This window comes from Trypanosoma grayi, assembly GCF_000691245.1.
Source record: "Trypanosoma grayi strain ANR4 Tgr_546_V1, whole genome shotgun sequence".
Taxonomy (NCBI): domain Eukaryota; phylum Euglenozoa; class Kinetoplastea; order Trypanosomatida; family Trypanosomatidae; genus Trypanosoma; species Trypanosoma grayi.
In genome coordinates, this window is record NW_008826165.1 from 1 (window position 1) to 11,693 (window position 11,693).

An 11,693-nucleotide genomic window follows, 5' to 3' on the forward strand; every position below is an offset into this window, starting at 1 on the left:
CTCTCTCTCTCTCTCTCTCTCTCTCTCTCTCTCTCTCTCTTCACAATTGGGACACGGCAGGCAGAGACTTCTACACCGCATCACCTATCTCCGCACTTAGTAAACGCTCAAGCGCCAATCCGACCGAAAAACTGACGATCCCGCTGATCACGCCATTGAAAACCATTAATGCGGCTGACCACATCATATTTATGCCCGTCAAGTAGCCTTTGATCGATCCCAACACTACCAACGCACATGTTGCCAGCAAGCAGGAAGCCACAAAGACGCCATCCACTCCTTTACCCTTCCCAGGAACGTAAGCCAGCAACGGGATTGTACCGAAGATAAGAAAAGAAGCGAACATGACAACGCCCTGTTTCTTGGGCCCATGCAAATCGCTGAGGTCAAGAATAAGTCCGAGCTCCTCTGTCATCATGAAATCCACAAAAAGCTTCGGATCCTTTGAGATTATGTTGACAATTGTCGTGGCATCCTCGTGGGAAAGGCCCTTTGCCTCGTAAATCTGCACCATTTCGTCCACCTCCATGTCAAAGGCGTTCTCCACCTCCCATTCTTCCCGACGGCGTTCAGCCCTGGCATTTTCCCGCTCCGCCTCCCCCGATACATACTCACCAAAACCCATCGAGAAACCATCCGCAATAACGTTGGAAAACCCAAAGATGAGGACACTTGCGAAGGTGCTGTTGCTACCCACAGCCGCGGCAACAATGGCGAATGTCGTCATTATTCCGTCCAAACCGCCAAAAACCACAGATTTGATGTAATCAGAGGCGGTAGAGCTGTGGTACTCGGCGTGGGGGAGCGGCTTCTGGTGCTCTAGCCGAGACATCTCTACATCGCGCTCCCGATATGCCTTTATCGCTCTTGCGGTGCTCTTGTAGCCCGTCGTTGTCTCCCACACCCTAATCCTTGAATTCTCATCCATGGTGTCTGAGCTCCTTTTATCGGTTATTAATGAACCTGCACGGTCCAAATGTTTCCCTGTTCGTTTGTGAATACTCTTTGCTCCCTACCGGAAAAGAAAAGAAAAAAAAAAACTACGTTCCACGCACGCCTCTCAGCAGAGGTGCACACACAGGTACATCAGATAAAGGTCGGCCTCACCATCACCGCCATCACTTTTGCTGTAGTCCAAAAGAATCCTCAGCTGACGGAATTAATAATAATAACAAAAATAGGCGGAGCCACCGCCCTCAACCCGGCCCGTAGTCCAGCAGCAATTCCTCACCCTCTTTTAGATCGCTCGCGGCACACACCACAATACGACGGCTAGACAACGGCGCAGTCTCAACAACTACGCGCCGTCGACTCCCCAACGAGATAAAATTGGCCTGGGTGCAAGTGTGCAGAGTACAATTTGCTGCAGTGTTGTCGCCCACTTTTTCACCCTTTGGTGTTTGCAATGCAGTGGGGCTCCGAATAATATCGATGAGTGGGACAAACGTTGGCAGGAGATCAAGATCCGGCCGCTCCTCAAACAAGTCTGCCAAATCGCCTGGCGACGATGGAACGCAGTCGAAAGGCAAGAGCACACCACGCTGCAGCACTGCACGGTGTGCCATGCGAAGCTCGTCAAGGGTAGGCACGAGCCGCGGCGAGACACGTGACATCCGCCGGTGTTGGTAAAATTGAAGCGCAGCGTGCGTGAGCTGCAGTTGAGCCTCAGCTTGCGCCCCCAGTGTCGAGAGAAATGACGCCACCACCGCGTCGTCTTGCCCGCTCGGCAAGGCGGCGGCAATGGCAGGATAAAATCCGGCGTGTGCAGCCACAAATGGGGAAGGCAAGGCTGGCATTAGCGCTGGCGAGAGCAGTGGTGCAATACTCATAGCATGGCCCTGGGCAAGGAGCCGCCTGTAGCACGCCAAGCAGCTCGCCAGCCACAAGGAATTTGCCGTGGCAACGTCCATCCGCTGACGCCGCGTCAAGAAGGCGCATGTCGCACGGAAAGAAGGCACAGCAGCCGGCCGCATGCCCCCCCTGATGGTCTGTGCGTTGAGCGTAGCGAGGTACGGCACGGAGACCACTACGGCGCCGGCGCGCACTGCTTCGCCCATGTGGAGTGACAACTGCGGCACGGCTTCGTGCACGCCCCTTCGCACAGACAGCTTCTTGCTCACTACGCCACTTTGGGTGCACCAGGCCCAAAAGTCCGCAATGCCATCGTCAGCAGCCGACATGCCATTTAGATCCCCCTAACCCCTTTTCCTAGTTTCGGGCCCCGTTGCTGCCAGGGTTCAGCTAAGCCATGTCGCAGCCGGCAGACAGGGAGATTAGAACCAAGGAAAAGAAACAAAAAAAAGGAGACAGGACTATTTGTAATGTAAAAGCTCCACCCACACAATTTTCTTTTTTGTTGTTTTATAGGATGAAGTGGTATCGCTACGCATGACGGAGTACACCCTCTCCAACAGGCACCCAAAGCTGTGCTGAGCTAGTAGTCGTTGGCCTGCTCCGTCAGTGGATCCTGCACACGGGTAATACCCCCCAGCTCCGGAACGCGACACCAACGCGGCTTCGGCACCACGTGAGAGGCGCTAGGGTGCTGCCAGTAGTTGGGCCAAGCATTAGCAACACCTTGGTACCGCTGCGGATTGAAATAAGCGTCTGAGTCGGGCGTGGTGAAGGAGAGCATGGCCATTGCTGCCTCCTTACCATGTTGTTTTTCTAAGGCTTCTTCCACTTTCGCATTGAGGGCTCGCTGCCGCTGAATGCGACTCATCCATATCGCACGGCGGCGGATTGACTCCATTACCTCTCGCATGTGATAATTCTCACGCCGATTAGGAACAAATTTGAACAGACCGTTAGCGAGCGCCGTTCCGGGAAATTTGTTGTCGAATATTTTGTCCCGCACCAAGAAGTGGCGCATCACCTCTCGATGTGCCTTGTGGAGCTGGATCAGCTCGTACGTGCAGGGGTAGAACGTCAACCGTCGCGGTGCATTTTGCGTCCCCGCCACAACAGAGCGGTACGAGCCGCGGCCAAGTGCCCCTGACATCACCAGCTTTCTAACCAACAACCCCTACGCGAATACATTTAGACGCATGTGGGTGAACGGAAGAGAGATAGAGTGAGATTCAGAGAGTAATCTGCAAAACAACGACCTGTTGGAAAGAATACGTCTATTTTATTATTTTTGGATGTCTTTTTTTTTCTCACTCTTTTTTTTTTGTTTTTGGTTTCTCCTCCTTCTGGACGCACTCAATTCAACAAAATATTCCAAGAGTCAACGCCATGGCATCTCATCGCTTCTTTTTGTTTCCCTTAAGGGGTCAAAGTTGGGGTTTCAGCGCTTCTTTTTCCTTCTTTTTATTGGGGAGGGGGTTCGCTCCCAACAGCAATGTGTATATGTGTATGCGTACGTATGCGTGGGTTGCTGCTGTATGTGTGAGAGATTTATTTCTTCACAGCTCGCTTGTGTCCAGCGGACCCTTTGCGCAGGAGCGTCCCCGATAAGGCAACGGCACTGCGGCTCCTCTTCGCCCCGGCTGTCGACTCCGCGGCGGCGGGCTTCGTCGCCGGCTTGCTGAAGGTGAAGTACTGATCTAGCCGGCCCTGGGACTTCTTTACCAGGGCATCGCGGAGCCGCTGAATCCCCTTCACAACGCGGTCTCTGTTGAACAACTTCTCCTCCACTAGATACTGCAGGAGCCCCGCCTCGTCTGGTTCGCGGAACTGAATGTCAATCTCCTCTGCAGGTGTTACCTCCGGGGTGAGGAAAAACTGGCGCGCCTCCTCGTAATGAAACCCCTCCGGCACCGGGTGCTTGGCGGTGTCGAGGGATGCGAGGAGCCCTTCGATGTTGCCGTGCTTCTTGATGCCCTCCCACGCCTTCTGCGGACCAATGCCAGGGATCTTAGGTACGTAATCACAACCTAGTAGGATGCAGAGGTCAATGAACTGCTCCATCGTCAGCCCAGCACCCTCCAGGATCTCATCAAGGTGATACTCAGCGATAGGACGCTTCTTGGCCTCACTGTACGTCAGGTGCCGCAGCATGATGGAGGAGCCGAAGGTAAGGGCATCCATGTCCTCCGTGCCCACAGCCCACGCCTTGTTCTTCTTCACCAACTCCGCACACTGCGCCTCCGCCTCAGACGGCGCCTGCACAACGGGAATGCCCATCAGCTGCAGCAATTTTTTGGCCTCCTCCATCTGTTCTTTCGACACCCGCACCGTCCGCTTGCTCATTTTTTCCATCGCCTCATCATCCCCCTCCTCCTTGGCCTTGTCGAACTGCTGCTGTGCCTCCTCGGCGCGATGGCGCCGGCTCTCTAATTCTGATGCCTTTAATGTGGGCGGCTTGCCATCAAAGACATAGATGGGCTTCAGGCCTTCATCCACCATCCGCAGCGTACGGGCAAAGAGACCGTTCAGGTGTGACGTGACTTCTCCCGATTCGTTGGTCAGCTCCACGCCCTGCCCATCCTGAAAGCCCTTCATGGCGATGAGGAACTGGTATATCGTCATGGAAGCATCAATGGCGATACGTCGGCCAAAGTAGCACTTTAGCTCGCGCTCCTTTACGGCAGTGGGTGAGCGATCATAGAGTAACTTTGAAAGACCTAGAATCCCCATCTCTCCCAGGTAAACGTCTTCCTCTCCTCATCGCCCAGAGGTTCACACCGGTAGCCGAAACATAGAAAGGGGTGAAAGAAGACAATAAGAGAAAAGGCAGTGGCACACTGACGCTAAAAAGAAAACCAGAAAGAAAATGAAATCCTCATGGGTAATGTGCAAGGAAACACCGCACGAGGCTATTCTCTCGTAGTGTACACAGTATTTCTCCATGAATCTTCTTACCGTTGTTTCGTGCGCTACCTCGGCCACAGAAATGCTACTGCAAGGGCAATGAAAGCAATCATAGCGACTGGTACAAACGCCATCGAGGAAGTGCCTTGCACCTCGTTCCGAACGGTATCTTTTTTTGCACCTGCTTGCCGCTTCTCAGTTGACTTGTCTCCCTTCTTTCCATGCACTGCTGGCACCTGTGGTGGTTCAACATTGCCGTCCGTCACCACTTGTAATGGTCCCACATTCTCTCCTGTGCCATCCTCAATCAACTCTCTAAGCTTGCCCCACTGAGCCTTGGAGGGGACATAAGACTTCCCCTCAGTGGGGGTAAAAATCCACTGGTAAGCGAGCGCAGGGTTCCGTCTCGACGGCACGCGCACCAAAACACCCTGTGGCTGTTGCTTCATTCTCGGTAGGAGAGCACATATCGCACGGTACAAATCCCGTCCACAGGAATGGAGCGGGGTGAAGGTGATATGCAAGCACATCAAGCCCCCATTGCTGTTGTCAGCCGTGCCACCCAGCTGCACAGCATAAAGACCATCAGCGGAAGCCCAGATATCGCTGTGGCCTAGGGGAACGGCACTATTGAGGTCTATCACTGCGCAGTTGGTGGCGTTCCCACCTCTGGTTCTCACTACCAGTGGTAAGGTGTCCAGTGGTGACCTCAAATAGCACGCCATTAAGACAAACCGAGGCTTTTCGGAAAGCAAAGTTAGAGGAACCTCCTTCCCTGAGTGCACCAGTCGGCACTGCGTCACATTGCCGCCATTACATGTTGCCACGAACAGCGGGCTCTCCCGCGGGCAGTCCTTGAGAGACCGCCGACAAGCGGCAACTTTTTCAGCGCTCTCGCCAGACACCAGCAAACCCAAAAAAGTGATCCCGCAGGGCAGCACCTGCTCGAGGCACTCCACCTGCTCGGCGATGAGATCCGCGTCCGCGCAGGATATTGAGTCAAAAACGATGAGCACCGAGCACTCACGACCCTCACCATTTTCAGTGAAGCTCCGTTGGCCCACTAAAATGGAGACATCACTCGCGCAACACGGCGACAGGGTATCTGACGACAGCACCACAGAAGCATCCATGTGACTCACTCCGTGTCACCTTTGTAGCCCCCAACAAGAAAATGGCACTATGGAAACGGGGAAAAAAGACACAAAGGAAGGTGGAACAAGCAAAAGCACCATCATACATACTGGAGCAAGTCTTCCAGAGTCATCGTTTTACCCCATTTGGGGGGCCATCCCCCTTGGTCCAGAATGACTTACTCTGTCGCCAATGCGAGAGCACGATGAGAAAAAAAACACTCTTTCGCCTCCTGTAATTTGTTCGGGCTATTTTCTTGTTGTTATTTTTGTTGTTTTGGGAATTAAAGCAGCTCTCAAACTCACTCGTGTCAAATGCAACAACATAGCACAGCCCCGCTTCAGAAATCTTCCGAAGACGATGGCCAATCAGATGTTCACATGTACAGCCAGTCTTTAAATCAGGTCGTCATGTCTCTTGTGTGTCGCACCTTTACGAGCCACACGCTGACACGTACGGAGAAAGAGCGAAAATCAGCAAAAAAAAATGGAACATGGAGAGTGAATGGAAAGGGTTGTGAAATAGGTCTTGGCCGTGCTCGTAGCCATACGAGACGTCGATCGCATATAGTCAACGCAGTGAGATATATAAGCAATGAAACAAAAAGTAACTAAAGGAAAAGCAAAAAGGTATATCGCTTAGTTGTATTAAACTCGTGGTAATTAACGCAGAACACAAGAAACTATGTACTCCGCCATTACAATACCTTACCTCGGCACTGATGCCTTACTGGTTCTCCGGCTTCGTCACATGGCAGAAATGAAACCACTTCTTGAAAAAAAAAAGGAAGAAAGGCAGCGACAAGTGCATGTACTAAATGTAGTCCCTAAAGAAAGGTTGAAGAAGAAGGGAGAAAACATGGGCTCTAAAAACAAAAAAAAACAAGAAAGATAATAATAAAAACGAGTTGCTTCTCGTTTTCTTCGTTCACACCCGGTCTCTGCGTGGCCCGACCATCAACCGCCACGGACGAGTGTGGGGACGCAGCTCCCAACTCCAAGGTGAAGAACCTGCGCCCAGAAAGAGGAATCTCACATTACAGATCAACACCCACCCAGCACAGGTTACCCTATATGTTCATATTCCTTTTTTTTCACCTCTCTTCTTGGCACTATTCACAATGCACCTATTGTCAAGCCCTTGTCTCTGATCCTATCAAAGCCCGTGAAGAGATTCTAGAAGCCCGACCGAAGCCGATTCAAGGACCTCACTTTCTCACCTGTGTACCCCCTTTCATCACCATTCCAGCGTTGGAGGGGGGTTGATTAATAGGAAACTCGACATTGTCATCGAGCACACCCGCCTGGAGCTCGCCCAAAGATGTCATATGGCACGCCGCAGAGTTCTTCCTCGGTTTACCCCATCCATTCGACGTGGGGTATCTAATTTCACCTTTCGGTTCGCCATTGCAAGGAGGCACGATAAGACTCTCATCAACAGACTCTCTCACTTCATGGACTTCATCTTCGGGCAACGCAACGAAACTCGTATGCGAACGGTTGGGTGCATTTGATTTGTGCCGACGTGACACACGGTGTTTATGCTTGACGTCCTGCGGGGGGTTCGATTTCCTAGGTTTCTTCGCCGCATTCGCTTGCTCTGCGGTGGAGTCGGGAATCTCACTGACTGCGAGTTCTGGCAACTGGACTATGCTCAACGATTGGTTTAGATGTCCATCTGGTTTGGTACGAGCATTGCGGACGCTTTTGGGGTTCACAGACGGTAAGGATCCTGAAGGAACGCTCTTGTCATCCTTTATCAAATCTCTCTGTACGCCAGAGATGCGTCTTCCTCCAAGGTATGAGTTGAGAGCCGTTTTCCCACTTATTAGCCCCGAATCCCCGTCAATATCCTTTATTTCAGACGGAATTTCATCTGGAAGTAATGAATACTCCAGCTCACGTGATTTATGTTTTCCCGCATGCAGTTCCCTCCTTGATTTGACAGTGGATTGATGTCTGTTTTTCTCCTCTTCACTCTTCTTTGAACCACCCTGAACGCCTCCCGTTTGCACTGCTGTAATTTGGCGAGCAGCATTCCCGCTCTTCAGTTGCCGCTCCGATAATTTCCGATGGGCCCGCGGGGCACAGGCATTGGCAACAATCGCAGTATCATCCTCCTCAATTGCCTCCGTCATTTCCTCAGGAAGTTCTGAGAAGGAAAGGTTGTTTCGACCAGCATTGTTATTAGGACGGGAACGTCGACCCTTTTTGCTCTCTTTGTTAGCCAGAGGAGGCCCAGGACAGAGTACTTCTTTACCGATCGACTGATCCTTCAACGACTCAATGAGTTCACCAGCCTTATCCTCTTCAAGTACCTCGGCAAAGGAAATGGAGCGATTATTGGCGTTGCGTGGACGCCGATTCTTGGCATGGGTGCCGCCCTTCTTTGCGCATGCATGGCCTTTGGTAAGTGGGGCGGTATTGTCTTCTGTAACATCGTCGTGCGCCAGCACATCCGGTATATCGTCGACCAGCAATGAAATGCTACGATTCCGTCGGGATTGTCGTTTCTTTTTCGACGGTGGGACCTTTTCGTTCACATGTTCCTTTGCATCATGTTGCGTCTTATCCTTACCCACATTCTGTGTCTCAGTCTTCATTTTTTCCCTCGTATTCCCTACAACTCCTTCCGCCTGATGTGCCTTTATCTTTGTCATCTCTTCAGGGGTCATGTATTCTGCCTCCACAATTTCATCAGGAGCCATATCTGGAACATCGTCCATAACAAGTGAAGGACGGCTTGTGCCATTTGTACGCTTTCTGCGACGCGGTTTTTCTTCTTCGGAAAAGAAAGCCTCTTTTGCAACGCAAACAGAACTTAGAGAAGTCATCAAAGTGTCGCGTCTCTTCTTCTTGCTGACATCACAAGAAGCCATCGCTGCCACCTTTTCCTCCGCGTTCCTATTTGCAGCCAGCAGCATGCTGTCCGTCATCTTCTTCTTTCTCGAAGGATGGGCGCCCATATGTGCTTCCCTTCGATTCGATGCCGGTTCCCCAGCCAGCAGCATGCTGTCCGTCATCCTCTTCTTTCTCGAAGGATGGGCGCCCATATGTGCTTCCCTTCCATTCGATGCCAAAACACCAGCAGGAGCAGCCACCAAAGGCTTAGCACCACGTTTAGAGCCAATATGGGGCACTTGTGGATCCGCAGGTGATTCGGCGCCATCTTTCGCCCGTTTCAGTCCAACATAGGATCTCGCTCGTTCCACTCGCTTACTATCCACTCTGGTAACGATAACATCTGGAAGCCTCATAATGGCTTCCTTTATCTTCTGATCAATACGCTCGGAGCCCCTTAATCTTCCTTCTTTGGATGCTGCCAGAATTGTTTCTTTCACCTCAATGTAGGATGCTATTTGCTTTAGTGTACGCAATACATCCTCAAACCGTGGATCATCCCAAGAGAGTTTTTCAAATTCGTGAGCTTTAACCTCAACGCGAGGATCCCTCAAGCGCTTCACCAGTCTCTCAATAAGAACAGAGTTCATTGTCTCCTCTTTATCCTCTGGCTCATCCACTTCCGTTCCCGTTTGTATAGACTCAATATTCCCTTTGGGGGGCACAGGTTGTGAACTTCGACGGTGGTAGTATTGAAACTCAACAGCAAGAGGCGCCTCAGAAAGACTCAATTCATCTTTGCTCTCCACTGACTCATTGACACGGTAAGACACCATTTTGGGCTTAAAGAGTGCTTTGGGGCGATTCCAAGTGACAACAGTGAAGTCAAGTGGTTTGTACTCCACACTGGTCTCAAGTGATGATTCACACTCCGATTCTTCTTCTTCATCCGTGGTTTCGTAATCATTCTGCAGAGCCATTCCAATACCTCGGTTAACTCTGTCGGGAAGCACCGTCACCGGCAAGGCAAAAACTTCGGAATCACTCTCTGAAGTTAAATCCTCCTCATTTTCGGGGCCCTGCTTCACTTGCAGCTTCTGGTTTAGAGCCCGAATCTTGTCCTCATTTCTGGCTCGTGCTGCAAGCGCATTCTTAGCCCGGAGTAAGTTGCCTTTGGGAACCTTATTCGGTTTGTTAGGCGCAGTGGCGCGATTAGAAATATAACGCGGAGAAGTCATTGCCAACATATCCGCTTTTCTTCGGTGTAAATTTAAGAAGAAATCGGAACAGAGACGCTAAAAGGGGATACAATAAACACAAAAACACGCCAGCGACAGAATGCGAAGACGCTGGCCCAAAGCAATATGAAGCCGAGAAGGATTCCCTTGGGTGGAAAACCCGCACACTTCCAGTATCAGTACAGATACTGAATAGTAAATAGCAAGAAAAGTGTCCGGCAGCGAGAAGAAATGAAAAGGAAAGCTTAGAAAGTCATTATCTTATCAAAAGACGCTGTCATTTCAACAAAAACGAAGACACAAGCAACGCCACACGCCGAGAATAATGCGTTGATAACGCAAAGAAAACAAAAGCGCCGGATACAGTATCTGGAACAGCCTTCGTTGCAAAGTACACGAATCCAAAGCATGTTGCCTTCCCTTCTTTTCTTGAAGCGAAAGAGGCCAATGCCACCTCTGACGCGCTAAAGGGCGTTCTCTCATGTATCAATAACAGACATTAAACCATCCACTTGTAGGCATTGCCCCTGCCGATGCTGTCGGTCCAAGCATCCTGCTACATCTCTTGAGAGAGCATTGGAATGCCTTCTACCTGGGAAACACCTAACTTTGACACCCTAAAACCGAAGACCCAGGGATGCGACAGAGGATATGCGCATTTAAGCAGATATACATTAGGAGCAAAAAACGCCTTCAGCCAAAGCATTAGATTTTCACGTTATGTCTATTCCTTCTCATAAACGCAGCGCTGTTCTAAGGGTTGTTTCTTCTCTGAAACCAGTCAATTAGGCAGGACCAAAAGCAAATGAAGACGCGTTTTGCTTTCATTAACTGTATTTCAACGAAAAAAAAATCTCTGAAGAACTTCCCGCTCAGAACAAGCCCAAGAGATTAAAGGATTCTGAGACTACTAAACCTCGTTCCCTACCAGACGCTATGAAAACACTCACTTAGCCATTGGGTTCTGAGAAATGTATTCCACTGCGTCCGGAATCGATTGAATTTTTTCAGCGTCGTGATCAGGAATGTCCAGAATGAATTCCTGTTCGATAGCGAAAACAACTTCAACCACATCGAGTGAATTAAGCCCGAGATCGTTGACAAAGTGAGATTCCGGGGTAACCTTTGACGCGTCAACCTTCTCGAAATTTTTAATAACCTCCAGAACGCGTGTAAGGACGTCATCCTTGTTCAAAAGATACTGGCCAGTACGGGTTGCTTCATCACCGCCTCCGTGGCCCTCGGTGTGAAACCGAACAGAATACGTCAGTGGAGACGTAACAGTCGGCATTCGAAGATTCCCCATTGTAGGAGCAACCTGGCGCCGCGAAGCCAACAGGCAAAGAGCACCAGCTTGACAGAAGAATTTGCGCAGAATTTGTGTGCGTTGCATCGTAACTCAGACTATCCAAAACAAAGAGTATATACAGCAAAAAAAGGTATTGGCACTAGAAGGGTTAAAGGGCACAGCCAAAGTCGTTTTTAGGATGTTGAAGATATCAGTAGCAATACAACAAGAGAAAAAACAATCGCAAATCGCACGGACGAAGGCAAAATAAGCACACACACACACACACACACACACGCACAGATACACACACTGCCGCATCAAACCGGAGACCACACGGCACCCAGACACACAACACAGCGGCCACACCACGCCACCACGCCGACAAGGAACGGATAGCGCCACCGATACCCGCGGCGCCCCCCACCCCCTCTTAAG

General features: G+C 50.7%; 7 protein-coding genes across 7 annotated transcripts; all 7 read right to left on the reverse strand.

The window, feature by feature from the left end:
* Positions 1-70: 70 nt before the first annotated feature.
* DQ04_05461000 (integral membrane protein) lies at positions 71-928 on the reverse strand (the record flags this gene model as incomplete). The annotated part of the gene is made up of 1 exon (XM_009314193.1): positions 71-928. The coding sequence occupies one exon, from the start codon at positions 926-928 to the stop codon at positions 71-73; it is 858 nt and encodes a 285-aa protein (XP_009312468.1).
* Positions 929-1,196: 268 nt separating this feature from the next.
* DQ04_05461010 (hypothetical protein) lies at positions 1,197-2,180 on the reverse strand (the record flags this gene model as incomplete). Its single annotated transcript, XM_009314194.1, has 1 exon — positions 1,197-2,180. One exon carries the CDS (start codon positions 2,178-2,180, stop codon positions 1,197-1,199), a length of 984 nt encoding a protein of 327 aa, XP_009312469.1.
* A 254-nt stretch (positions 2,181-2,434) lies between these two features.
* On the reverse strand, positions 2,435-3,001 carry DQ04_05461020 (hypothetical protein; the record flags this gene model as incomplete). Its single annotated transcript, XM_009314195.1, has 1 exon — positions 2,435-3,001. The coding sequence occupies one exon, from the start codon at positions 2,999-3,001 to the stop codon at positions 2,435-2,437; it is 567 nt and encodes a 188-aa protein (XP_009312470.1).
* A 398-nt stretch (positions 3,002-3,399) lies between these two features.
* On the reverse strand, positions 3,400-4,581 carry DQ04_05461030 (flap endonuclease-1 (FEN-1); the record flags this gene model as incomplete). Its single annotated transcript, XM_009314196.1, has 1 exon — positions 3,400-4,581. The coding sequence occupies one exon, from the start codon at positions 4,579-4,581 to the stop codon at positions 3,400-3,402; it is 1,182 nt and encodes a 393-aa protein (XP_009312471.1).
* A 239-nt stretch (positions 4,582-4,820) lies between these two features.
* Positions 4,821-5,888, reverse strand: DQ04_05461040 (putative protein kinase-like protein; the record flags this gene model as incomplete). Its single annotated transcript, XM_009314197.1, has 1 exon — positions 4,821-5,888. The coding sequence occupies one exon, from the start codon at positions 5,886-5,888 to the stop codon at positions 4,821-4,823; it is 1,068 nt and encodes a 355-aa protein (XP_009312472.1).
* Positions 5,889-7,096: 1,208 nt separating this feature from the next.
* On the reverse strand, positions 7,097-9,976 carry DQ04_05461050 (putative axoneme central apparatus protein; the record flags this gene model as incomplete). The annotated part of the gene is made up of 1 exon (XM_009314198.1): positions 7,097-9,976. One exon carries the CDS (start codon positions 9,974-9,976, stop codon positions 7,097-7,099), a length of 2,880 nt encoding a protein of 959 aa, XP_009312473.1.
* A 937-nt stretch (positions 9,977-10,913) lies between these two features.
* DQ04_05461060 (acyl carrier protein, mitochondrial precursor) lies at positions 10,914-11,360 on the reverse strand (the record flags this gene model as incomplete). The annotated part of the gene is made up of 1 exon (XM_009314199.1): positions 10,914-11,360. One exon carries the CDS (start codon positions 11,358-11,360, stop codon positions 10,914-10,916), a length of 447 nt encoding a protein of 148 aa, XP_009312474.1.
* Between the last annotated feature and the right edge of the window lie 333 nt (positions 11,361-11,693).